Genomic DNA, 26,607 nt, shown 5'->3' on the forward strand with positions numbered 1-26,607 from the left:
TATGTCCAGAATTACTGTATTTGATGCTATGTATCTTACAAAGGTTGTATTATTTTATTTATTTCACTTCTATTTAAAACAAACAAACAAACAAAAAAAATAAACAAACAAACCCATGACAACATACAAACACCACCCCCTCCATGTTTTTAAAGTTTGTCTTGGCAGTGCTTGTCCTTTCTCTGATTCTTCCAAAGACCAGCCAGTATATCAAGTGGATTGTCTCAGCAGGACTGGCACAAGTCAGCGAATTCTCTTTTGTTCTGGGAAGCAGAGCACGCAGAGCAGGGATCATATCGCGGGAGGTAAGCTGTTCTATAGTTATTAACTTTGTTTTTTGCACCCAAACAACTCACTGAATTTTGTATTTCAGTATGTTTGAAATACCAATACACTCCAATTTTGTTGCATCTCTCAACTGTTAAGCAGAGTCAGGCCATACAAATGAAGACACATATGTCCCTGACAAGGTTCTTTGTTCCATTTTTTACTTGTTTTATATTGCACTTTAATATTTTAAATAGCAGGTTTTACTTTTAAATAGCTTAGTTATAAATGCTTTACCTTAACTGCTCTTACTTATAACTTCTTTATTAACTGAGCAGTGAGTTGTAGATAGCACCCAAGTCGCTGAGAAGGCTTTGCTTTTAAAATCTTTATATATCTATAGGAAGAGGTAAGTGAAAGTACAGGATTTGAGTAAGAAAATATCAGTAAATAAGAACTAGAAAGTAGATAGTGTGAAGTGGGAATTGCCTTCACCTTTAAACAAGTAAACAAATTTGCAGTCTTTACCTGCAAAGCTTCTTCCTTTTAAATCCTCTGCAGAAGAAACAACCAGCTTTTTCAGTAGTCATGAAAAAAATCCTCTAGGAAAGAAACCTTAAACTTAGTTTTATACTGAAGCTGTGAGAACGTTATTTTTTTTCAAGATGAAGTCTGCTTTGTGAAATTAAGTAAATAATGGCTATAGAGATACATCAGCTGACCTCACCTTCTAGTGCTAGCTGCTTTCTTCTCTGTATCTCTGCTCACAAAAATACTCTGCTGGCGCTCTGAGCTTTTCATTGTGTGACCAAGTGGGCTGTATAATGCTGGAACCAATTCCAAATAAAGCACCTCTGAAAAATTTACACAATGCTGTTCACTTCTATAGGTGAAGGCGATTCATTTTCATGTTCACTCCTGTATATAATTAGGAGTTATAAATACTGTATGTTTGTATCGAGTTTCAAGATATCTATACGTGATCACAGAACCAGTTTAGGGGCCCACCCACTGTGCTTGGAGGCCTTCAGGCTTTCATTTTTTTCTGTGGCAGCTCTCATGTGATTACCTACTGTACAGGTTTATATAGCTCTGAAATTTCCAAAAGTCATTCTTCTGTTTGAGACCTTAAAACTGTTTCCTGCTGCTGTTTTATAAGACTCATTCAGACTATGTAGTTAAGATCTTTTTTCAGAAGATGTACAGTATGACTTAAGGGGATTTTTCTTTGCTTTTTTTGGTGTATAAAGTAGTAGTGAATTTTGCCATTATATCATTAAATCATAATAGTTTGGGGTGGTTTGTTTTTTTTTTATTTCTATCTTAAATAAAGTGGTATTTGGCCTCTAAACTTTTAAGTAACATTGAGCTTTCAAAATTGACAATTATACATGTAAATAATTGTTTTTCTATAAGTTCATAATGTTATTTTTGTATCTTCAAACCAGGCAAACAGATAGTTAGATGATTTGAGTGTGCACTTACTTGCTTTTGTAGGCATGTACATATTTGGTAAAGAGGACAGGTGAAGTCTCCTGAAAATACTGTCCAGAAGAGTCTGATCTCCTCAAACTTGTAGTCACTTCTTAGTTTACCATGTAACTAAGAGAAGTAATGGGCTTTATTTGCAATTTTCAGGTCTATCTTCTTATTCTGAGTGTGACTACTCTAAGCCTTTTACTTGCCCCTGCCCTGTGGAGAGCTGCGATTATGAAATGTGTTCCGAGACCGGAAAGACGCTCAAGTACTTGATTAAGATTTGCACATATTCACACAAATACATCTTCTTGCAAGGAGTATCTTCATTGCTCATTGTATTTCTATGCACTCAGAAAAAAAAAAAAAAAAAAAAGAGGTTTTGAGTAGTCACTCTTAACGTGTGCTTGGTTATAAGCCTTATACTGATCTTAAAACAAAATTCAACATTTAAAAATAATTATATAATTTGAATTGCGCAACTTTTACAAAATTTACTTTTCTCTTGACAGATTAGAATCTGCCAGAATATTTGTTCCCGATCCAATCAATTATTCAGAGCATAGATTATTTAAAAAAAAAAATAATAGCATCACACAAACTGTGTTAATTGTTTTTTGCCTGAATGTGCCTTTTAATTTTCATCCTATTTTGTTACTGCTGGTTCATCACCAGATTTTGTTTAAAAACTAAAAAAAAAAAATGTATTATGGTGCCTATGGTATCTTTTTTCACTAAATGACTTCAGTCATTTTCACATTTAGGAGTTTAATATACTAGTATAAAATTTATCACAAACCACTTTTCTAATGGTGAGTAAAAGTGTAGTCCTCTACACCAAGAAAAGGTTTAACTGCTTAGCATCGAACTGTTGTAAGCAGTCAAATACATATTCCAAACGATGCAGCCAGTATTGTATGATATTTTATTCCAAATTGCAGCATATAATGTATTTTCATATAGTGGTAAATTTTATTTGTGCTAGTTCTTGTATTTATTTACATATTTGACTAAAAGCTGACGGTAAGAAAGGGCCTAGGTTATATTTGAAGACTGACAGTTGTCACCCATTCTTGTTGCTAACTGCTGTTACAGTAATTGTTTACAATTTGTTTTGTTTTAAATAAAAAAAGATTGAGTAAAACTGGGAAATCTAATTCCAAGCAGATGTGAAAAACATCAGCTCTGTAGCTTTGGAGGTTGGATGTTATTTGACAGTATGCTAGATTTGAAACGATTTTAAGTAAATTAATTTGCACAAAACTAGAAATGGCAGACTGGATGTGTATTTGGAACTCCATGAAGTTGTATGTTGCATTTACATTGAATAAATTGTAAGTCTCTTTAAAATACCATGGTATTTTGAAAAACAGTGTTTTGAATGTGATCTTAAATCCAAGTGTTTTGTTCTTTAAAATGTTGTATGTAGCGGGATAAGCCTTGTAAAACCCATTCTTAGGTGTCACAGAGAAAGCTTACTCATAGACAGTAGTCTACTCTGACAAACAATTTAAAATCATCTTGAGGTTTACCTGCTAAAACCAATACGATTAAAGATATATTAACACGTTAGGTCAGCATTATACTGTCATCTGAAATAACTTTGATACCCATAAAATGGTTAGAAAAATGCATGTTACGTAGGTTTAAATTGCCAATTAAAATGAAATCTGTCCTCCAAGTAGCAAAACAAAGCTTTGGATGGAGTTGTGTGCTTCATGCCTCTTTTGTCTACCACAGTGGCTTCAGTTGGCTCCTGTGTTCTCTCTGACATCTCCTGGGCTTGTCAAAATGCAGCCTGGACTAGTGTGGAGTGTGTACGCACTGTTAGGACAGGGTAGGGTTCATCGTATTTCTGTTCCTACACACTGGATTCAGGGCTTTCTCTCCAGGCACTGATGCTTCATAAAGGTTGCAGGAATGTATGGCAATTCCACCTCTCCTTGAATGGCTTCCAGAGTTATTGAGGAACAGTGACAAATGCAAAGGAAAAAGCTGCCCTATAAACAAAATTTTTTTTAAATGAATCTGTAACAGAAAAGAAACTTGAATCTGATTTGCCAGTGTATTTCATGATTTTGTATTCAAAATATAGAAGTGATTCAAAAGTTTTATGGTACCGTTTAACAATCTACTGGCTCAGACCTTTTACTCTTTTTTTTTTTTTTTTTTTTTCAGCTGCCTCTCTAAAATAATCTGTTTCCTAACTGTACTAGGGAGAGAAATCTTACTCCATCTGCCGACCTAGCTCATAGTTTCTGCTTGGAAAAACAAGCTTCTCTAATGAATGTCTCATTTTGGTTTTGAAGGATGCTTACTTCACATGTAGTTTGCCACCTAGGTTTCAAGGGGAAAAAAAAAGTACCTATGGCAGACCATGATAGAGGCCTCTGTATGGTTTCCATTATTTCTCTTAGCTAGCCCTTGAAACAGTATTACAGTTGTGATGAGTAAACCTTTTGTCTAAATAACTTGCTGTGGCTAGTTGTACTTCTCCGGAAAATTCCAGTTAGGAGAGTAGGAAATACTGATGGTTTGTGTCTCTTAAAAGAAAGAAAATATTTTCCTGATTACCTTTTAAAGGAGTTGGGTGAAGAATCCTCTTGGTACCAGGTCCAAAAAGAAAAGCAAGTATCTAGATACCCTACTGGTTGCCTCATCTCTGTCCCTTCTTTCCCAAATAATTTTTGATTCAGTCGTGACTTGGCTAGGCTTTAGGAGAACTGGTGAAAGAGAAATAGGAGCCTCATCTGAGTATCAATGTTCTGTGGCTCTTTGTTGACATAGACTTGGATTGCCTGATTGAATATTAGATGTAAGTTCAAATTACTAATCTTACTGGACATATGATAAGTTTGTTTACAATCTGATGTTTGAGATTGTCCCATAGAAATCTGGAGGTATATTGAGATACTGTAAATGTTTCCTGAAAGGCAAAAAATGGCTCCATGCATAATTCCATGTCAAAATGGGGTGGTCTCACGATGCAATCTTAGAATGGAAACAACAGACCTTATTCCTGAATGATCAGTCATGCCTGTATGGAAAATGGGGAGAATATTTCACACTTGGCCCACTTAAACATAATTGCAGCTTTTTGGGAACCTAATGCTCGTACTCTGGAATACTCTCTTGCTGTGTCAAGTAGATAAAATTAAAGCAGAGATCCGGAAGCCCTGAAAGGAAAATCTACTGATTTGTTGAAGGTTTGTTGAAAAACAGGTGATCTTTTCTGGAAATTTTTGTTTCAGCTGGTTGGACAGTGGCTCTACCTCATTCATTTATCTAATGATCAGCATCATTTGAACACAGAAAAGCTGATACAGGGCAGAAACTTCATAAATGATGAGAGGCTGTTTCTGTGGTAAAGCTGAGCTTAAGGGAGCAGAAAGGAAGGGTCTGCTCTATGCTTGAGTAAGCAGCTCATTCAGCATACCTGTTGTGGGGTTGAATTTTTTTTGGTTGGCTTGCTTCAGAAGTGGGTGTTAACTGGTTGTCTGTTTTGTGGGGCTTTCTCTCTGAAAACAGAAGTTCTTGCATGTTAGCTCTTAATTCCTACCTTTGGTCATTGTTCCCTGTGAGGGTGAAGGAACCAAAACAGTCTGAAAGCTGGTAGAGTGGGCTGTGCTTATACTTCGTGAGCCATTTCCCTGTCCCCAGGGTCAGATATATATATATATATATATATATATATGAACCTGCAACCACCCTATGTATGGCTCATCCCGTGTAGAGCAGGCTGCTTCCATTCCTCAGTAGGAAGATACCTGGGGGGAGCCACGAGGTAGGCTCTTGCAGTTGTGACTGACACGGGTCTAGGACGGCTCAAGGAATGCTGTCAAGGCGGCCTACTCCGTGGGGCTACGTCGCTTTTTTAACAGCCGTAAGAATTAGTGTTTCTTACAATCCTCAAAGGTGAGGAGAAAGCAGCCTCACAAGACCTTGTATTTCACTCGTTTTACAGCTGGATGTTCTGTGCTTTGCGGGCAGAGGCACGTGTGGGGGAGCCTGGGGTGACAAAGGTAGCGCCGTGTGATGACGGAGGGTGTGAGAAGCCCTGGCGTGGTCTTGCGGCCTGTTGGAGCGAACCTGGGAAGAATCTAACCACAAAAGCACTCCTGGGGCTTGTCTGAGGGAGGAATGTGTGGTGCTGCTCCATAAGCAATCCTGGCAGTGCTCCAGCACGTGGGCAGAGCCAGAGGTGGAGGAAACTGGACCCCCGAGTGACAGGAGGCAAGCCACGCTGACGGCCTGAAGATCGTTATGGGAAACAGCAATAGCTTGTAAGGAGCAGCAAGTACCAGACACCAGCTGTTAAGATGACCTGACGACGAGGGAGCCAGCAAAAGTAGTGAAGGGATGAGCAACAAGGTGTCCCCAGAGCTGGGAGATGCGGTCCACCTCGCCCTAAAGGAAACAAAAGGCAGAAGGGAAAGGCATCCCTCTCCCAGCTTCCCCGAGTAGCCCAGGAGGTGTGCGGCTTTGGGTCTCCCCGAGTAATGACTGCTGCTGGGCGGGGGGGGAACTTACTGAGAGTAAAGACAGTGGAGACCAGTAAAATCTCTTGATCACTGGAGACAAAGAACAGACTGGACAGTGGTGTGACCAGAGTGGCTTTAGGGACAACTGGGGGACAACTTTGCCCCTTGGGGGATAAAATCAGATACGGGAATGACGATGTTTTCAAGGTTACAGTACTTTTTTATTTCCCAAAATAGAGCCGAAATTTGAAAATTGGGAGATGCTACCTCCCAACGAGGTCAGATGCTGAACAAGTTTGTCAACTGGTATCAGGCCTTTAGCTAAGCCAGGTGTTTGCACAGGTCCCTCTCTTAAGATGGCATGGCTTCTGGTTCTGAGACACGTGGGCCAAAATGTCCATGTGCACGTCTTCTGGCATCTGTCATAGGTTTCTGTCTGTAAACTAGATGTCCTCTTGAAACACAGTTGTCTTGCGTCTGTTGCACAGTTTTGCCACACTGATGCTGTTTGAAGTTGTGATCCCGTTCTTTTCAAGCACACCTAAAAGGTGCAGGCAGGCAGGCCACAGAAAACAGTTGTGAAACAGAACAGCCTTTCACCGCTACAAACACAAACGAAGTCCTAAAGCTCTAAAACACCCGAGAAAGGCATGCTCAGAGATTAGGGAAATGCTGAAGGTTTTTCCTCTGGTACAAATACTTCAAATTAGTTGTGAACAACCCTCTGCTAAAGAAAAAAAGCAACACCTGGGGATGTGTATGGTCGGGCAAGTAGTAATGTGTCAAAATAAATGCTAGCAAAACAGGAAGAAAATGTAGCTAGTGTTTTCCTCATAATAATGAAACAAAAAAAGAGTAAGGTGTGAAAGTAACAAAATGTGAATCTTGTAAATGGATGAAACGCATCTTCTCCATCATCTGTGCTAGATTGTTCCTCTTTCAGGGTAGCAGCTCTGCTGGTCGTGTCTTCTGCTCCTGACTAGTTGTCTTTCCCAGGCACGACTAGGAAGCGGCATGGTTTTAGAGAAAAAATGAACCTTTTACTTCCTGCTCCTCTCCTGATTGTGTTATGAACAGCCTTGTACCACACAGGCTTGCTATCGCAGGCAGGAGTGCTTGCGGCTTCCCCCCCCTCACTCTTACGTCCACCCCTCTAAGCAACACAGCTCCTGAGCTTTTTGACTTTGCTGCTGTTTCCACTAGTACGGCAACGCCTCTGTAGCCCCCACTACATTACATCATTCTCGTGTAATTCCAACACCCAAACCTTAGCTACCATGCACCCTTCCCGGGGCTGCCGCTGTGCCCAGGGGGCACGCAGGGGTTCTAGTCTCCAGGTGTCAGAAGACGCGAGGGCTGAATTTTTGGGTGCGGGCCAGGCTTAATTCCAGATTGAGAGCAGCAGTTGCCCAACACGCAACTTTCACTCGGTTTTACTCCGAAATGCTAACTTTAGCCACGGTCACCGGGACTGAACTTGCTCAAGTAACGGCCGGGCAAAACGTGATGAGGAAGCACCGGCAGGATGTTGCGGCAATTAAACCGCACCGCCCTGCCCTGCTGCCATCCCCTCCCTTTCCCCTCAGAAACCCGCGCAGCCGCCCGGCCCTCGCGTGGGCTGTGTCCCGCAGCGATAAGGGCGCGGCGGGGCCGCTCGCCTTTTCCCGCCCCCGCACGGCGCGGCGTGGGAGGCCGCTCGCGCCAGCCCGCCAGAGCGCGCGCGCCGGCGACCACGTGCTCGGCGGCGGCCGGGGGCCGAAGAGCAATCTCGCGCCGATGCTTCCCGCGCGCCCGCCGCGAGCGCCGGCAGGGCGGGGAGTCGGAAGGCGCGAAAATCCCGCGCATGCTCCCTCCGCCCCTGGAGCGGCGGGCGGTTGGCTTAGCTGCTCCGCGTGTGCCCGTGCAAGGCACGCTACACCCCCGTGACGTCAGCGCGCAGCGTCACGCCGGTGGGACGCACAAAAGTGTAAGTTTCAATTTTTTTTTTTTTTTTTTTTTTCTTCCTTACCCACCCCCCCCCCCCCCTCCCCCCCGCGCCAGCGGAGCCGGAGGAGGAGGGGGGGAGGGCGGGTGGTGGTGAAATAAAAGAGGAAAGAGCGGCGGGGTCGCTCGCGCGCGGGGCCCGGTGAGGGGTAACGACGCTCGCGCCCCCACCGACCCCCCCCGGTTCTACCCCCCCCCCCGCCGCTGGGGCCGGGCAGCGCCGGCGGGCAGGTGTGCGGAGCCGCGGGCGGGCGGGCGGGGGCGGCTTTGCCGGGAGCCCGGCGGGCTGCCCACCGCCGGGCTGGGAAGTGACAGCGCGCGGGGGGAGACACCCCGCCTCGCCCTCCCCCCCCCACCTCCATCCACCCCCCCCCCCGCCCCGGGGCGCGGAGAGGGGGGCGGTCCTTACCGGCCCCCCCCCCCCCGCCCCGCCCCGCCCCGCCCGAGCTGCCGTTGGGGCCGTTGGTCTCCCGCCGCCTCCCCCCCCCCGCCCCCCCTTCCCCCTCCCTCCCTCCCGCCGGGCTCGCCAGGCCCGCGCGCGCGCGCCGCCGCACATGTGCAGTCGGGCGCCTCCGCAGCAGCGCGGCGGCGGCGGCGGCAGCGGGCGGGGGGGGGAGGCGGTCGCGGCGGCGGCTGCTCCCGCTCCGCGCTCCGGGTCCCTGTCTGGGGGCGGCGGCGGGGGATGGAGCCGGCTCTCTCTGCCTTCGGCCGCTCAGGTGCGGGCAGCCCGGCGGGCCGGCCTGCAGCGGGAGGAGGATGGGGGGGGGGGGGTGGGGAGGGCACCGCGGGGCGCTGCCGCCGGTGGGGCGAGGACGATGAGAGGGGGGGACGGGGGTGGAGAGGTTCCCCCCCCCCCCCCCCCCTCACCGGCGGGGGTTGGTGGTGCCGCCTGGCGCGCGGGCGCGTCCCCCCCTTCGTCGTGCCCCCGCCGGCTGCGTGAGGCGATTAGCGCGGCCCCTCTCGCCGCCGAGGGGAGGCGGCGCGGGGCTCAGGGCTTCGCCCGGGCGGTGAGGCCCTGGTCGGGGGGCGCGGCGGGGGAAGGCGGGCGCTGGTTGCCCGAGGCGAGGTGGCGACTGCCCGTCTCTGCCTCTCCGGTACGGCCGCGGCCCCGGCCGCCTGCGAGGAGGTGGCGGTGGAGGAGGAGGAGAGGGGCTGGTTGGAAGGCCCCGGGGGGAGCTGGCCCCTGGGGCCTACTTGTGCCTGCCGCTGGAAATGGGGGTGGGGAGGAGGAGGAGGCGGCCGGGGGAGCGAGCTCTTCCCCCGCCGCTCCTGCCCGCGCCCCGCTCTGCGGGGTTGCGAGGGGCGCAGCTGGACAGGGACCGGCCCAGCGCGGGCTGCCCCGCCGGCACCGCGAACGGGCGGGGGGGAAGGGCGCTCCTGCCAGGGGAAAGCTCCCCCCCCCCCGCTCCGCTCACGGAAAAGGAGTATTCCCCCACGCGTGAGCGGAGCCGGGGGGGGAGAGGGGGTGGATTGGTGATGACAGGAAACTTTTTCCTCTTTAAAAAGGTTTCTTTTTTAAAACACCTAAATTGCATTTGGTGGTAGTCAATAATTGTAAAAACTTTCTCTCCTTTCGTTTTTATAGCTGATGTTATCTTTACTTGCTTTCTAGAAAATAGCATCATTGTCTCTGTGTCCTGCAGCCGTCAAGATTTTAAGAGGACTGATTTCTAGTCTTTGGTAACATGGCAAAAGATGTAAGTATATTTGTAGCACATCATACGTGGAAGCAGGGCTCATACAATATCTTCGTTTTTATTAACAAAAGCAAACCAGGTCATCCTTTGTAATAGCTGTCATTAATGAATATATGAAGCTTACTTTATCTACACTGTACATCAAGCCTAGGCTATGTTTTCCTATAGTTGTAACAGCATAAACCAGCTTCAGATCTGCAGCCATTTTTTCAGAGTAATTAATCATAAGAATTCACCGTGCTCGTCAAAGCACTTGGGCCATTGGCATTACGTGCTTTCAGATTGAACACTAAAACAACTTGGTTTTGAATTGGGTTTAAAAATCCCAGCAGATACTGTTTAGATGATGGAGCTGTCATTGACTATTGTTGTCAACTAGCCTTGCCTTTCCTGGGTTCAAGGAGGCGTCATATATTCAAGGGAGTGAAGATGGGTCAGTCTCCGTATGCGTTCATTGTTTTGTCTCTGTCTACCAAAAGGTGCCAGTTAGTTTCTGTAAAAACAGGCTTTGGGGGCTTTTATTGTAGACTTTCTTGCCATTGACGTTAAGCTTAGTGGCTTTGATTGTGACCTACGTCTTGAACTAAGTTTGCTTAAAAAAAAAAAAAAATTAAGCAGGTTCTGCCTTTAGATGTAGTTCATTGTTAATGCCTAATATAATTGGTCTTTTGCATTTTCTTATTGAAAATAAGACAAGATAGTACTCCGTATTCAAATTAGAATATATCTCCCCTTCAAAAAAAAAAAAAAACCCAAAACAAACCCACAGCATACAAGCTAAGGAGAAGTGATACAATTCAAATTCTTAAACAGCAGGTTACAGTCTAACGTGGACTGTTGCAGCTTTCAAGTAGCAGGAATTTCCATGAAATAGTGATTGGTTTAACAGATTAATCGTGTAGAGAATTTCAGTAGTTGAGAAGCAAGTGAAAAACATCTTAATGTGCGGAGAAGCAACCAGAAATACATAGTCACTCAAAGCTTGCCTGGAAGAGATAAGGGCGGCGAAATACGTTACAGATAGCAGAGTTCAGGGAATGAAAGGCTGTATAAGCGGGAAGAAAATGAAAGAGGAATGTTAGACTAGGAGATGAAATTGAAACAGTTCAGAGTAATTGAGATACTAAAGTACATTTGTTTAGTATTAGCCTTTGGGAGAGAGATCAACTAAGTGAAGAAGTGCTAGCACCTGGAAATACAGATGAATATCCTAGAGGGTGTAGGAGACCAGAATGAGAATAAGACATTTAAGAAAGAACCTAATTTTTGAAATTTATTCTGGAAAAGAGAGTAGTTAATGGAGAAATAACAAACATGATGATAAACTTCAGAAACGGAAGAAGATGCTACAGATAGGAAAATAAATTGCTTTCAGTATATTTATTACAAGAAATAATAAGATTAATTTGGAAAAATTAAAATCTAGGTCAGGTTTTAGGTAAAATTGTAAATGTACTTGAGCACCAGAACAGGGTAGCTAGAAAGGGTATGAAATCTTAATTGAAGGATTGTCTAACCTGTTCTTAAAAACCTCTACACATACTTAATCCTGCCTCAGGGAAGACAGATGAACTGCTTACCTTTTTGCAGACTATTACATACCCACCATTACATGATGTCTAAAACGTGTAGTGAATGCTGGGAAATTTTGAATTTCCAGGTCTGATTATGGGCCTTATTAGGTTTGATTGAATGCTAGGAAATAGAGATACTAATTGGCATGACACTTATTTAATTTTCAGAAGGGAAGAGATTTATTCCCATATTTTTTTTTCCTCCAAAATCCAAGTTATTTTCATAGCAAAGTAATTGAATTAATCACGATAGAGACGGTATCACTGAATCTCTGGGTACTGAGTCTGTGCAAACCTGCACCGCTGTAAATTTAAACATTCTGACATGGAAATACTGCTGTGATTAACGGCTTGTGGTTCTGCCCTGTCACCTATCAAGTGCGCTAACGGACTGGGAGATGTAGTGGTGAAGAAGATGGCATAGTTGATGAATTGCCCCCACCCCTTCCTTCCCTTTTTCTCAGCAGAGGTGAGACGGCTGAACTGTAGTGAGGGCTGTGCTGCTACAATGCAGAGTCTGGGCTTCAGGTGGCCCTGATTTGGCCAAGCGCGCCTGAGCGCGCTCCGGCCTGGGAACGCGGGCTCGGTGCACGGCCCGCTCTTGCTCGGTGCTGCTGGGGCCGGTGCCCGCGCTGGTGAGGGCGAAGCAGGCAACCCTGCAGGAGGGGAAGGTGTGGAGCCAGGGCCACGGGAGAGAATGTGCTCCCACTTAACCCTTCCTCCCACCTGCCGCAGGACAGCACTTTCCCTTTGGTTTCTGTCTTCCGGCTCTTCTTCTGATACCTCTTTATAAAAACTATAATTTGAAAAGACCCATTGGAAAAGTCAAATACTTGTAAAAGTTTGCAGGCTGAGACTTTACTGGATAATTGAACAAATGGGGAAGGAATATGATGGAGAATACCAGCAACTCAATGAAAAGTTTTTATAAATGATTAGGTAATAACAAAAGTACTGATCAGGTAAGATGGCAAGATAATGCTTATAAGCTATTTGACCATTTCAAAATGTATCCCTCGAGTGTTTTTCAGAGTGTGCAATAAAGAGAAAAGAAACTACAAAACACTGATTTTTTTTTTTTTTTTTTTTTATGCAAAATATTTTAATCTCCTTGGTAGTGGTCAAGAAGCTATGAGGGGGAGAAAAAGGATACATTCATATGTAGCACCTGAATTAAAAGCCTACAGGTGGAATTTAAGAGCATAGTCACTAACAGTGTTATAGCTGTATAAGTTGAAAAATAATAATGGAAAAGGAGAACTAGTTTGTGAAGGCTAAAGTGACTGTGGGTACATCAATTTATTTTTTTGAAAACTCTTATATAAAAGGTAAGAGATCTGGAATGCAGTAAATGTTAGTAAATGTTAAGGGGGGGAAAAAGAAGCAAACTAATTTTCCAGTGTGATCTGATAATAGTAATGAGCATAGCCATTTTGGGTTTTACGTAAATAAGCATTGTATGGAGCTGAGAAGCAATTCTCGCAGAATCAAGCAGATTGGCCATGGAATATCACATTCAATTCAGAAGATCTTAGTTACTAGGAAGACTATTTTTTTTTGTGTAATTTAAAGAAACAATGAAAAAAGAGAACACCAATTCCAGTACCTCAAGGACTTGTGTACCTCGGGAGTGGGATCATGCTATTGCTTGCCAGAGGCTGAGTGACGAATCAAGTTGAGTTCAGCAGGGTTGGGTACTGTTTGACACGTATGTTTGCACTGTATGGGAAGTTTCTTGGTCTGAGACAGAGGTAGTTACCGCTTGCAATCTCCAGAAGCTCCAGTTTAGCCAGTATTCCTCTTTCTATGTCATTCTCCAAGACTTTGCCAAGTCTACTGTAAACTCTTCCACTGATTACAAATGTGGCTCCTTCCAGGCAGGAGCTGGAGGAGCCAAATGTATGCACTGAGGTCCTCAGCTGACTTGTGCTGCTCAGTGGATTCATGGGATTAATAGTTTGGTGGGGAGTAGAGTTCCCTCAGTGAAATGGTGACCTCTTCATCTTTGGCATGCTTAAAATGAGGCAGGATGCAGCACTGAAAGGAGCAGGAATTATTGTAGCAAGGAAGTAAAGATGGTAACTTAATCTTTTGTCTTCCAACTTCCAGTATAAGACTGAGGACTTCTTGCTGTCCACTTTTATATTCAGTTAGATATTGAGAATTATCTGTAAATTACTTTCTAGTATCAATGGCTAACATACATTGCACCACTGAATATACAGATTCTGTAGTGTAGCTGAGGAACCAACTTGTGGTGTGACCCAACCCTGTTTCTCCTCTCAGTTTGTTCTGTTGCAAATGAACTGTTGAGGCCTCTCAGGCAGCCATAAAGAAAGAGAAGCTTGTGGCTCTTCTTTAAGACCCACTGTTATATAGAAGAGAAGAAGCTTGAGACACTGTCTCGAACTGGGTCTGTTAGAGGGGTTAGTCCAATGCATGGTGTTACAGCGAGTGCTGAGGAGAAAGGGGCTGGACAAAAAGAATGAGTAAGATTCCTTCCGATCCCCCAAATTACATATATTGAAATAGATCTGTAAATGAAATATTCTGTATAGTAGCAGTTGCTTACGATGGTTTCAGTTGTTCTCCATTATTGCATGGACTGTTTTCCAGTCATTAAAAAAACCCCAAACTTGTTCTTGAAGAACATGCAGCTGAAAACTATTTTGGTGTTTCATAAACCTTTTAAACTGACACACTGCTGTTAGCCTTCAGAATTTCTCCCAGACTAAGATACTTTCCTTGAGAGCTGTTTGTCTGGAAAGCTCCTGCCTTTTACTGTTTCATAGGTTGCCAATAGTGGCATTGGCTTTGGAACCACTCGTTTTAAAATTCGATTTCTTTTTTTTTTTTTTTTAATTATGTTTACTGTCCTCTTTTGCTTGAATTACTTTATGCGGGATTTTTCTCTTGATCTCTAGTTTGCATAAAACTTACTGTATCTCTTCAGTATTTCATGGTGCTTTTAATAATCTCATTGAGTAGTAGCTATGACCCATGTATCTAACTTTGCATAGGAAGCCTTGTGCACATATGTAAATCTGAGGACATCATGTAAGAAGTTCTACCTCAACAAAGTTTAGCACCTGATCTAACATTGTTGATTAGGAGATGTAGAGCTATAGGGTTTAACACTGATGGTTTATTTTAATCGAGTATTCGGAATACATTCGGGTATCTTGTTTGGTTCAACGAATTTATGTCACAGTATTAATAAATATTTTGCTTAAAGATTTTTTTTTTTTTCTAAAAACACAGTAAACTAATTTCTTACCACAACTTTACTGGAGAGGTCAGTAAGATTTGGGCAAAGAAGTAGACCTGTGGTTCTGTGTATTAACTTTTCCAGATCACCACAGAAGATGTACTTTTTAATAGCTTTCATGGGGTGCTTTTGCATCAATCTTGAGCAAGTCTTTGTGGTCTGAAAAAGGTTACATTTAAGAGATGGATTAAAAAAAAGAGCCTAATGGAAGTAGGAAAAGGATGTATTTTGGATCTTTTTTACATGATGTACTTTTAATGCCCAGAAGGTATTGAAAAGTCTTCAAAACATTTTTCAGACTTCTCTTAAAATACCAGCATGTGTTTCTCCCTTTATGTTTATTTTTGGTTATGTACTGGGAATTTCAGTGAGCCAGACTAGAGAAGTTAAGTCATTAGTGGCTCTCAAGTGGTTCATGCACCTTTTTTGATAGCGTTTTAGTTCAGTGACTTTGCAGTAGCTTGATCCATTCCTATTTGCCTCTAGTGAATTCTAACATGTTCAAAAGTTCGTAAACTAAAGATCAAATAATATGAAATTAGGTCTTCTAAAAAGGCATCTAAATCTGGTATTCTGAATGTCATTAAAATTTTTTTGAATATGCTTTTTAGAAGAAGGCAGAAAGTGATCTTTAAACCCTCCTTTTTACATTCCAAATACACAGTATGAGCTTCCCTTTTTTTTTCCCCATGTTGATTTCTAAGTCAGAAAATAGCAACTCAGAAGTTGCCTGTCACCTTGCCAATTTGTTTGTGTAAATCATTTTCTTGTAGCCTTCAAGTGTTTAACTTCTTTTATTAATTGTATGTGTCTGTTAATGGTAGTGGCTCTATATAGATACATATTTGTAGTATTACTGAGTAAATACACTGTGCTGACAACTTAACATGCTAAGCAAAAATGCAGCTTTTAAAAGTTAAGTTACACTAGTGATTACTTATTTTAGTGTTTGTATTTGCTTGCTTGGATATCATTTAATGGAGAATTATTGTGGCTAATTAGAAGTGGGAGGTAAAATGGGCCGGTCTTTGCTAAACATTCTCTACGTTGAAGTGGTTCTCAGACACAGCAGACAGCTTGATTTTGAAGGTTGACAGTGGTGCATATCCCCAAAAACGCTGCTGGCTACTTGTTCTGTGGTGCGTTACATTATATTTGTTAAGTGTCCCAGTATTGCATTAATGGTTAGACAGACTTGCTTGAAAATTACATTGTGGGTTGCTGTAGCCTTATAATACACTGATAAGGATGTTGGTGAGGCAAATGCTTTCGGAATGAGTCCTGTTTAACATTACTTGTTTATTTCAGCGGTGGTTCAGACACCTTTGAACAAACTGCTGTAAAGATTTGATTTGTCTTGAAAAACAAAAGTCTATTCAGGTCAAAACTAGAACAACACCAGGAGCTAGTTCTGGAAGTGGCTGCTGCGGGTACCTTTCTGCATATGAGTATTTAGTCCAGGAGGATGCAAATGAAGAGTTTATTTTCTGATTAGTTTATGTGGTAAGAGTGGCAAACCAGTTCTTTGGTCATATTCACCCCAGGAATCTTGTATTCAGATTTGCTTCATACTTACAGCTTCACCATTAGTTTTGGGGGTGTCAGCTTTACATTTTTCAAGGACTGTATCACTTGGGCAATTGAATTACTGTAAGAAACAACACAGTATAATCATTATAACTCCTGTGGTGTTTTTGATCTGTGTGGCTGCTTAGTGTGAACCACTATTTGACTCATCTTCAAAATGAATTCTTCATTTAATTTTTTGCTGAATTCTAGATGTGTTGCTTTGTTTGGAAAGAACAGCCAAGAAAGCTAATGGTCTTGACACACTTCGCAATAACGAGACCTCAGGTGTCATTCTGTGTATAATCAGTGTCCAGTTTATATACAGTACCATGGGAGCCTATATTCAGATCAAAGATGACAATGTTTAACTGAGCTACTAACCTGTGTTTAGTTTTTGCTTTCACAATTCTGTGTGGTCCAGATCTTTAGTATTTTGACTATGCGTTGCTAGTTAAGGTGCTGATAATTCAAATACACTTTTTGGAAAACTCATATATATATATATGTGTATGTATAGCTTATTGCTGAGTGGTTGAGAAGCACATTTGTCTTGAAGATGCTGCCATGAACTGAGGATGTCGTATGATCTCTGTTTCAGAAGGTGGCTACTGAAGCACAGTAAAACAACACATCTGAGAATTATGTAGGATCAGATTCCTGTAGCCTGATTTCAAAAGTTCTTTTATGTTACTTCACACAGTAAAGAGTAGTTCTCACTGACTTAATTGCAAAATGAATTTCAAATGTTTTAAATTTAAGAACTTTCCTTCCTTTTCTGCAGTCCTCTATTTCATATTATAATTGCCTTGTAATTTTTGCGAAAAATGAATTGGATGTCCCATAAAAATAGTCTGCTGCAGTTACATGATGATTCATTGCCAGAGCATGTTTGCTCTGGTCCCTGAATGCGATGAGAATCCAGTGGGAAAAATAGTGTATTACCATCTTGTTACAAATGACATTTGCATATGGATAGGGGTGAAAGAAGAATTAAGGTTGTTTAAGCAGTGTTATTTCTGATTATAAGGTTTTCTCCACTTTGTAGGTGTGTTAATTTTCCGTTGTGTTTGTTGCTGCCTGATATTAAAATACAAGGCAAACAAAGAAACCCCTGAATTGTCGGTGAAGTGGCACGTAGTAGAATCACATGGCATAGAGCCTTTACATTTATTGCCTACTCCCCAGTGGTCATATGACTAGGGATTGTCATTCTGTATGGATCAAGTTAGGTGCAGTTTGCAAGAGATGTGTGTGGTTGGTTGCTCGTAGGCTTTGCAAATGCCTATAGACATCAGAGGCATCTTCCTGATGCCTTTGACAAGCTCTGGGAGGAAATGTGCTCTAACTGGAATATTTTTCCTTCCCAATTTCTCCATTTTCTGCTTTTGTCTTTACTACTTCTTTCCTGATTTATTTTGAACAACTCAGTCTGAGTCTTGGTTTATTTACCGCTTCAGTTGTAGTTTAGAATAGATTGTATTCGTCTTTCCAGTTCCCACGTTCTTCCCTTCTCCTCACAGGATCCAACCTCCTTGTCCTATGAAAGCTCTCTCTTAGGTTCTCATCAGTTCTATGCCTGTACTTTTTCAGTGACTCGTAGTTTTTCTACTTCGACTCTTTATCTGCCATCTTCATCTGATTTTCTAGCTCACTCTGTCTCCTTCCCAGCCAGTCTCAAATTTGTGTGTTTTTCTGTCTGTCCCATGCTGACTCCTATTCTTTAACCATTGTTGTATATTTGGCACCCACATCTCTTGTTTTGTCAGACCCAGTCCTGTGCCTCAAACTAGTGGGCTTAATCTGCTCTTAGCAACTGAAAATTTCTGTTCTGAGAAATACTTTTTGGCAGATACCCCTGTTTCCATTTATCTCTACCCTATTTGCTCTTCTTTCAGCTAATTTTCAGGGAGTATACTTAAAATGGGCTTGTTAGCTTGAAGTAAAATAGAAGAGGTATTTCTGTGGCACAAAAACACCCTTCTGTTCCCCATATTTACTTATCTCAGAGTAGTGGGGGGGACCTTCCTCTCCGGTTAAACCTGATAGACATAGCACATGTACTTGTTCAGTCTCGTTTAGTCAAACTTCTTGGTCATGCTTTTACAGGTTCCTTGTCCTTCAGTCCAAATTCAGCTTGAGTCTTTTCTGTTTAGTTTAAATGTTTAGTGAATAATTTTATGCCAGTTTGTATTAAGAAATTGACTTACAAGCCTGGAAAGCTGTAGAAGAAATTATACTTTTGTTGTAAGGGTGTTGTGTTTCTAGTGCATAACTTCAGAGACCACAAATATTAGCTTGTTGGTAAGATACTAAACTATTCTATGATAGCCTACAGTAAGAGATTTTTTTTTTTTTAGATAGGAGAAATTCTCTGGATTTTTAGCAAATTTTGTTTCAGATTAACTTTAGCCCCAACAAAAAGATATTTCCAATTTACTGACTTTCCGGCTGAGGGCACTTGTAGTGCTTTTAAGTTTTTACTTGTAAACAAAATGAAAATAGATTTTCCAGTCCTTATGACTGATGATGATCTTGTAGGAGGCCAAAGCTTAACTTCAGTTAAATTTTTGATGTGTTTAGCGTATCAGCTGATTTCTTTTCCTTAGGAGTTCGAATGATGTGATGGGACAGCCTAGGTGGTGGTTGGGGTCTCGTTTCCAGCATAGCTTCCACAGTTCAAATTACCAGATTTACTAATTTGTCCAGTGGTCTTTAACGTGCTTCTACTGACCTGCTGAAGGGAGGTCTTAAGCTATTACAGTTTAGATGCTATGTTGAGTGTCAAAAGCTATTTTTAAAAATTGTTGTTGATTTTGTTGTAATGTGAAAAGGATAAAAGGATGTATCTGTTGCCCATTTAGGATACTAGGAGTTTCTTCATGTAGCCATGGAGAAGTATACATAGCCAACATGTCTCTTTGAACAGGAAAACAATGCTAAATTGTGAAGTCGCACAGACTTAATAAGCTTTCAGAGTTGAATATTAAGAGCATGATATTATTTCAAGCAGCCCTGGAGTTATCATCAAAGGAAGTAATGGATCTTGAAATTGAGAATCATGAGAAGATAAGAGAATACGAAAAAAAAAAATGTATTATCAGGTGAAAAAAAATAAAAATACCTTGTAACAAGTGAAAACTATGTGTGTTTTCCCATCAGGAAAGAGAATTTCCTTGATGTCTAAACCCTCCTTGGCAGAAGGTTACTCTTCCAGTGGGGAAAATCAGATACTTCTTGCTGGTGTGGGGTTTTTAAAATTTTTTGTTGTTGTTGGTATTTTTTGTTCATTGTGCATCTGTGACTATAATATACCTAATGGGAGCTATGGTCACATTTTCCTCTATTTGCTTGCTTTCTTTTGTGCACTGCAGTATGCTGGATAGGTTATGGAGGAGTAATCTTCTCCTCCAAAATAACTGGTCTTGAAAAATAATGGGAATTTATTCGAAAGGCACACTGAGATATTTTTTTATCTAGCATTTCCATTTTAGAACAAAGACACCAGAATTTCATATGGGATGGAAGTTTTGCTTTTTAATTTTCTCTTGCCAAGAGCTTGAATCTGTGACTGAGGAAACTCAAAACTAGTGATAAATTTTGATAACGTTAGAATTAAATAGTGTATCCAGAAGTGTGAAGAGCATACTGAGGCTGGAGTAACAGAATTTTCACTAGAAATTAGTTTTCATTATGAATAATAGCAGCTGGGGATGCTATTTGCTGTGAGATTTGGTAGTATTCTTTCCAGATAGTTTTCTTGGAGTCTTTCCTAGGCATACTCCTACAAATGAGTTGAATATTTACAATTGATTTTAACTGCTAGAGCTAAAACTTTAGTAAGACACCAGTGTGGAAAGGTGGTGGAACTGTAACTGCTGTACTTGTTCATCAGTCGTGGTTTCTGAGGTGATTCTTCTTGCTCAGTGATTACTATTCTCTGATTTTTCCCAAATTGTATTCTCTTATTGATTAAATACAGTGTTTTTCACAAATGTTCTCCAGTTTGGCAGTGACTTGGGTAGTATCAGTCACACAAAAGCACAGTCCAGGGCACGTAGCACTAACCTGGCCCTTTGTAATGCTAGGTTAGATTATGGTTTTTAGAGTTGCATAGTGTTTTGGGTAGTATTTTTCACCGTATATTTTAATTATGTAGAAGAAAACTTGATGAGATTATTTGATACTACAATATGATGGTTGATTGAATACTTTAGGATAAAATGAATTAATAGAAATGGTTATATTGGAGACCATTTTAGTTTTAAAAAAATAAAAACAGGAAGGGACCAATAAGTAATTGATTTCTGAATTGCCTAACTCATAATTACTGAAATAATGATTTGCAGTTAATACTTGAATTTTCTGAAAATCAGATCTTAAATATTTGGTTTTAGGTTATCACTGTAACTGACGTGAACTTGATGCAAGTTTGCACTTGCATGTTAAACTGATGAATGGATTTAATAATTCAAAATTATTAAACGTGTGCTTCTAAACTGAAAGACATTACAGATTAAAACAGATGTTTTCTTGGTGGTCCACTGATCACAAACTCAATATCTTAAATGTCTTTCCTCTTTCACTGATACCTTTAGATTCTCATGGAAAAGAGAATTTGCAGGAATCCTTGAGTACAAGCCTCCTCTTTCTGCTTTTGAATAGAAACTGAAGTACCACATTTAAAGAAATTATGACAGTGAGACTGCACTTCCTGTGTGGCTTAGCACTCTTATGAAATTGAGGTAGAATGGGAGTATAATGTAACACGTACCCAAAAATTAATCTTCGTATAGCACATCGGGTTCCAGTGTTCTGAAATGTCGTATTGCCATAGAGTGTGGCTCTAGTAACATTTCTGTACATGATACTGGTTTCAAGTTGATGAGTATACCTCCTTTCTTTGAAAGTGTCTGATACAGTCTGTTGCCCTTGTGAATGATGTAGGAAGTGTGATGAAGAGTTAGGCTTATTAACAGCTCTGGTGCCTGGGAATTGGGCAGTAGAACAGTCAAATGGACCTTTGAATCCCTGCTGTGGGCAAGATGGAGAACAGGCAGTGTTTGTGTACTGGTAAGTTGTTGCAGTCTCCTTAAAACAATGCTATTTCATTATTTTGGCACCGGGGGAGGAGAATTTGGAGGACAGAACTGCCTGCCACAGGCTCTTCATTCTACCCATCAGGTCCTCTGTCTCCTCACTTGTTTTCTTTGTGCCACCAGGCCCTCATCACAGCCATGCCATTACAGGCCACTACTCATTATGCTTCCTTCTGCTCACTTCCCAACCTTTCCCCAGTGCTTTGTCACCTTCTTTTCCATCCTTCCCTTTCACTGAGGAGAGAAAGTTTCCCGTTTTGTAAAGTTTCATGTGTTTCTTTCGTAGTCGTTGCTGTCATACACCTGGATTACAGCAGCACCACAGCATCCTCTAGTGGCTTGCTTAATTTGGTGAACTTCTGGCAAATCTTAAGTAGGGCTCTGCCGGTAGAGTTTTAAGGGAAAAGCTTTGTTGCTGACTGACAGCAAACCACTTCGTTGTCTCTTGAAGATCGGCAGTAGCTTGCAAATACCAGCTATGCACAAAATCTGACTAGGAACTTTTCAGCCTCTGTAATACCACGTGCTAAATTATGGTTAAGTACAAGTGTTGACTTTCTTGCAGTTCTTTTTAAATGGAAACAGCCTGTGTGTACTGTGTTCATTGTCTTTTCAGAACTGTTTTGTCTGGAGATACCAAGGAAATACTGTATCAAGTGTTTTCTATCCAAAAATAAGTAGTATTTTTAAAAATAACTTCTACTGTGAGCTTTCTTATAGTGATTACTTTATAAACTTTTATGGTATCATGTAGCTCTTTCACTTAAGAGCTTTATGTTCTCATCTTTAAAAAAACAGTAAGTGAAAAGATCAAGGTCATGAAGAGATCAAGGTGTTTCTTCCTAATGCTCTTTTTGTGATTAAAATGGCTCAAGTTGCTCTCTACCACCTCTACTGTTTTTGCTGTAATGTTGTTTACTTGTGGTAGGTAAATAGTATCTACACAGAGAAAGTAGTTGCAGGTGTCAGTGGCTCTAATTAGAAGGGTGTTCAGTTATCTATTAAAACAGTGCATATACACTATAAGAATTTAGTTAGGACACAAAATAGCAAAGTTAGGTGTAAACTGATCTTCTGCTTGTTTTTAAAGAAAATGGTATTTATAAAATCAAGATTTTAAAATTTGGCAAATACTGTGGCACAAACAGTGCCATACATAGCGGATTTGTGACAAAACGTAAGTGATAGCAACAAAGACTTCTGGTATGATATCTTCCGTCTTTAACAATAAAAAGCTATCTGTGTTTGTAAATTTAATAAAAGCTACTTTCTTTAACAGGCTGGACTAATTGAAGCCAATGGAGAGCTTAAGGTGTTTATAGACCAAAACCTAAGTCCTGGAAAAGGTAAGAACACAATTTTTAGTAAGACTCTCCATTTCTTGATTTTTAGTTGTTATGCTTATTACTATCTTTAAACTGCTTTCTCAGCATAGTTTTTACAAAACTTAAGTTATATAATCAGCAAGCAAACTGTAGATTTTCTGTGGTTTATAATTGTCTTTAAACTGCATGTGAAGTTCAATGTTGGTTTGCCATTGAACATGTGATCTTCTCGTTAGTGTAGCTTGTGTTTAAGTATAAAGGCCAAGATGGTCTAAAGCATTTTTGGGCACTGTGTTTTAGCAAATGGTAAAAATGCAGGAGTGTAGAAGTTTAAAATGGGTTATGACAGTTTTTATTATACTGCATCCACACTAGTGCAAGCCTATCTGAAAAAATACTTTGAACAGAACTGTTTTGGACTGGCAGATAATGGCTGTGCATGTATGATAGTGTAATGTAATCAAGCAATTTAATAAAACACAGGCTATAAACTTGAATTTGATGTGTAAGCTCAAAAACTAAGAGTATTTAAATATTTGGGGTGTTACAAGCTGCACTTTACAATTAGTATAGTTGGGAGAAAAAACAGAAGCACTACTGAGTTGCAGTTGCCTGCAATTCTGGACAGCTGTGTCACATAACCTCTTCTGTAAATTGATTATGCTATATGTGAAGATAAGATTTTTGTCCGCTGTATTCTTATGGGAAGGCTGTTTCCATAGTGAGACTGCAGAACTATTCTCTGATTTCCAGTTAAGTATATTCTTTCCAGTTTGTGCATGTTGCTGGCGGCCTTGTTACTTTGCAGCTTAATAGTTTTCTCCAGTGTGTTTACCTACTGTATAAATAACAATTGGTTATCTTAAGTCTTTGGTTTGACAGGCCGACTAGTCACTGTTTCCTAGTTTCCTCATCAGATGGGCTCTCTGTCTTCTGTGTTTTCCTTCTCATCATTCTTTGAGCCTGTTTGATTTCTTTCATGAACTTGCTTGAACACAAGTGACCAAAATATTATATATGACTCCAAGAAAAGCATCAGTCATATTTGTACACAGGTGTCAGTATTTTTTTTGTGCAATGTCATGTTTGTTTCCCAGGCATCTCACAATAGATTTTGGTGAAATGGCCATTTTCCTTTTGTTGTTGCTTCCAAATTATAATAGTCTGGTTTATTCTTGTGTGACAGATGGTGTGCTTTGATAGGCTCTACTAAGTAGGGTGAAATTTATTAGGACAGAGTCACTGCTTCTTGGCTGATGCTCTCATAAACCTCACTGTTGACAAATTTGTTGACTAAACCTGTTGTCCAGTTCAGGTGAACTCCGCTAGTATTATTGCTCTAAACGTTCATATACCATTTCAGGAAGCACATTTAAGCATTTATTTTCACAGCCTGCAGAACTTCTAATTTCTGTCATCACCAATTAACTAACAATTTTTCTAGGTACATTGAGTGTTGTATTGGACTCTCACTAGGCTATTTGTTTGGCATCCCCTTGTCTAAATTAGACATTGCTTTACAAAAGGGGACTGTCCGACTAATCTGCCATGATCTACTTCTGGTGGAAAAGCCACTAAATGTTGAATCACTGACACGTATTGACTGGTCCATGTGTATACCAGTAAACATAGTCACACACCCCTGAACAAAAAAAGTGTGCAGGTACATACCTGTTTCTTAACAGCTCTACCATTTTCCCTACTCCTATGAGCAGTAAAACTGAGTTTTCGTCAGGGCAGATACTTACAGGGTCATTTTACACCCGTGTAAGCCTCTGTGTCTAGACCCTCCTATAGTCAGTGGGGACCTAGTCAAAACAAACAGGGCAGCCTAGACAGCAAGGATTGGAAATGGGAATCTTCCATTATTACTTAGCTCTTAAAATAGGACTGAGCAAAATAGAGGCAATTTAATTGCGTGTAGAATTTATAAAATAAAATCTCAAGTGATTAGATAGTTTATTATAGGCTTGCAGCTCCTCTAGTTTGAGAGTTGAGCTCTATTCTCAGTGTATACCACCATGATTAATACAAGCAAACTAAGCTACCCTCAGTTAATTTCTGCACCTCATTGCTTTTAGGGGAGTTTTGTGAAGTTAATGGACAGCAACTAATTCTTCATACTGAGAAGAAACAACTGTTTCTCTTGGCTTGATCGTTTTATATTTCATGTGTCTAACTTGTCTGTGTTGTATATGCAGGCTCTGTCGTCTTAATCTGAGCTTAAAATAGCAAATATTTTGTCACTGAAGTGTTCAGATATGTATCAGAATTTATTCACTAAAGTAGTACACATTTTCTGTTGACACATTTTTATAAATTTTAGGGGGTTTTGTGTCTTTAAAAGTTGGAAATTTAAATGTAACTACTGTGTACAGAAGTACTATGTGCTTTCTAAAAGTAGCTGTCTACATTACATGTCATTATATCAAAAAGTCCAGTCCTCTGCTGTCTTGCTAATTTTGTGCAAAATTTCTCTTAATTTCACAATGTAGAGAATTCAGTCCACAGCACCAGGGGAAAACAACAGAGTAAGGTTTCTGTAGGGTAGCAGAAGTGTATCTGATGTTCTTTAGATGAATTGAAGGAGGTCAGGAAAGAATCTTTCTATTCTCTGGTGGTTGTCATTAAAAGTGGGGGGTTTTCTTTCCTTTTTTTTTTTTTTTTTTTGTTTTGTTTTCCTTCTCTTTTGGATTTGTATTTCTCAGAGGAGTCTTTTCTGGAAATTGCAAGTCAATCACGAGGAGAGTTTGAGAATACATTGCATTATTGTTATGTGATCAGATCTCCCTACTGTGTCAGATGAGTGGATTGCTCTACACCAATCTGCCACCCCTGACAAAAGTAATAGGGCAGGCTCTTCAGGGCGAATGCAGGAGCCTGGCTCCTTTTTGAAGTTCATTCTCCTGCTCTCACAGCGCTTGAGGTCATTGGATTAATAATATCAGAGGGTATATTCCAGCATCTTTTCAGAAAAGTCCAACTGTAAGAGATTCGGCAAATTAAGAATGCAACCTCAACGAGAAATTTAGGACTTGCTTCAGTTTCCACCTGTTGCCAGCCAGATGTGAAAGGAGGAGGAGCTCAGCTCTAAGAAGAATAAAGGTTTTGGGGGAGTGATAGGGGATAGGAAGCGAGTTGTCTGCTGGGTCATAGGGACATGCTTGCAAAAGCATGGTTTGAGTGAAAGAGCAGAATATTTTTCTTTAGGTGGTTCTGTAACACTTCATCAAAGGTCTGTAATAGTCCTGAATACAGGACTAAGTGGTAGATTTACGAATTAACTATGGAAGGTAAGCGAAGACTGGCTTTTCTGGCCAAAACAGGTTATTTTACAACAATTCTTACAGTGTGAACAGCTTTGCTGCAACGCTTTCAGAATAGTCTGTGATTGGACTTCTTTCTGTAAATTTTGAATCTGCACTGGCAGGAATCTGGGAACTGTGACCAGGTTATTTTTAGATTGAATTTTGTTTGCTGCTGTTTCTTACATGAATGATGGAAAAGGGACATCACTCATCTTGCTCAGCAGTTATGCTAAACAGTTATGCTGAACAACCTCTTGCTCAAAAAGTTCTAAAGCTTTGGAATCTGGGAGAGAGAAGGTATGTTAGGGAATTATCTCTGTATGCAAGGCCTATCCCTACATTCATTCCCTGATTATCTGCTAATACCTAGTCAAAAGCAGGTTACCAACAGGCTTTTTACTTTAGCTAGTGGGGACATGATTCACTCTAGTTCATTTTGGAAAGACCAGTCTCGATGATGAACTCAGGATTAGCATTTTTGTTTTAAAGCAGTCTGACTTCGTTTTAAGAGGAGAAAATAGTTTTGTTTTTTTTTTCTTTAAAAAAAGTGTATAATGCATGTA

General features: G+C 41.0%; 2 protein-coding genes across 6 annotated transcripts in view; both read left to right on the forward strand.

Moving 5' to 3' along the window:
- TMCO3 (transmembrane and coiled-coil domains 3) overlaps positions 1 to 3,096 on the forward strand; it is a 36,338-nt gene extending 33,242 nt beyond the window's left edge. Inside the window, exons 12-13 of one of the 2 annotated variants that reach the window (XM_032996983.2) lie at positions 156 to 305; positions 1,906 to 3,096. In XM_032996983.2, coding sequence (XP_032852874.1) covers positions 156 to 305; positions 1,906 to 2,019 — 264 coding nt within the window. In that variant the 3' untranslated portion in view covers positions 2,020 to 3,096. Of the gene's footprint in view, positions 1 to 155; positions 306 to 1,905 lie in introns of those variants that run through there. The other variant, XR_006166796.1, reaches the window with a different exon arrangement.
- Positions 3,097 to 8,045: 4,949 nt separating this feature from the next.
- TFDP1 (transcription factor Dp-1) overlaps positions 8,046 to 26,607 on the forward strand; it is a 50,697-nt gene continuing 32,135 nt past the window's right edge. The window contains exons 1-3 of one of the 4 annotated variants that reach the window (XM_032997110.2): positions 8,046 to 8,190; positions 9,820 to 9,904; positions 22,691 to 22,757. In XM_032997110.2, the coding sequence (XP_032853001.1) occupies positions 9,893 to 9,904; positions 22,691 to 22,757 (79 nt within the window). In that variant the 5' untranslated portion in view covers positions 8,046 to 8,190; positions 9,820 to 9,892. Of the gene's footprint in view, positions 8,191 to 8,800; positions 8,924 to 9,280; positions 9,302 to 9,819; positions 9,905 to 22,690; positions 22,758 to 26,607 lie in introns of those variants that run through there. The other 3 variants (XM_032997112.2, XM_032997109.2, XM_032997111.2) reach the window with 3 other exon arrangements.

This window comes from Tyto alba, unplaced genomic scaffold (genome assembly GCF_018691265.1).
Source record: "Tyto alba isolate M040663 unplaced genomic scaffold, T.alba_DEE_v4.0 Super-Scaffold_45, whole genome shotgun sequence".
NCBI classification, from domain to species: Eukaryota; Metazoa; Chordata; class Aves; order Strigiformes; family Tytonidae; genus Tyto; species Tyto alba.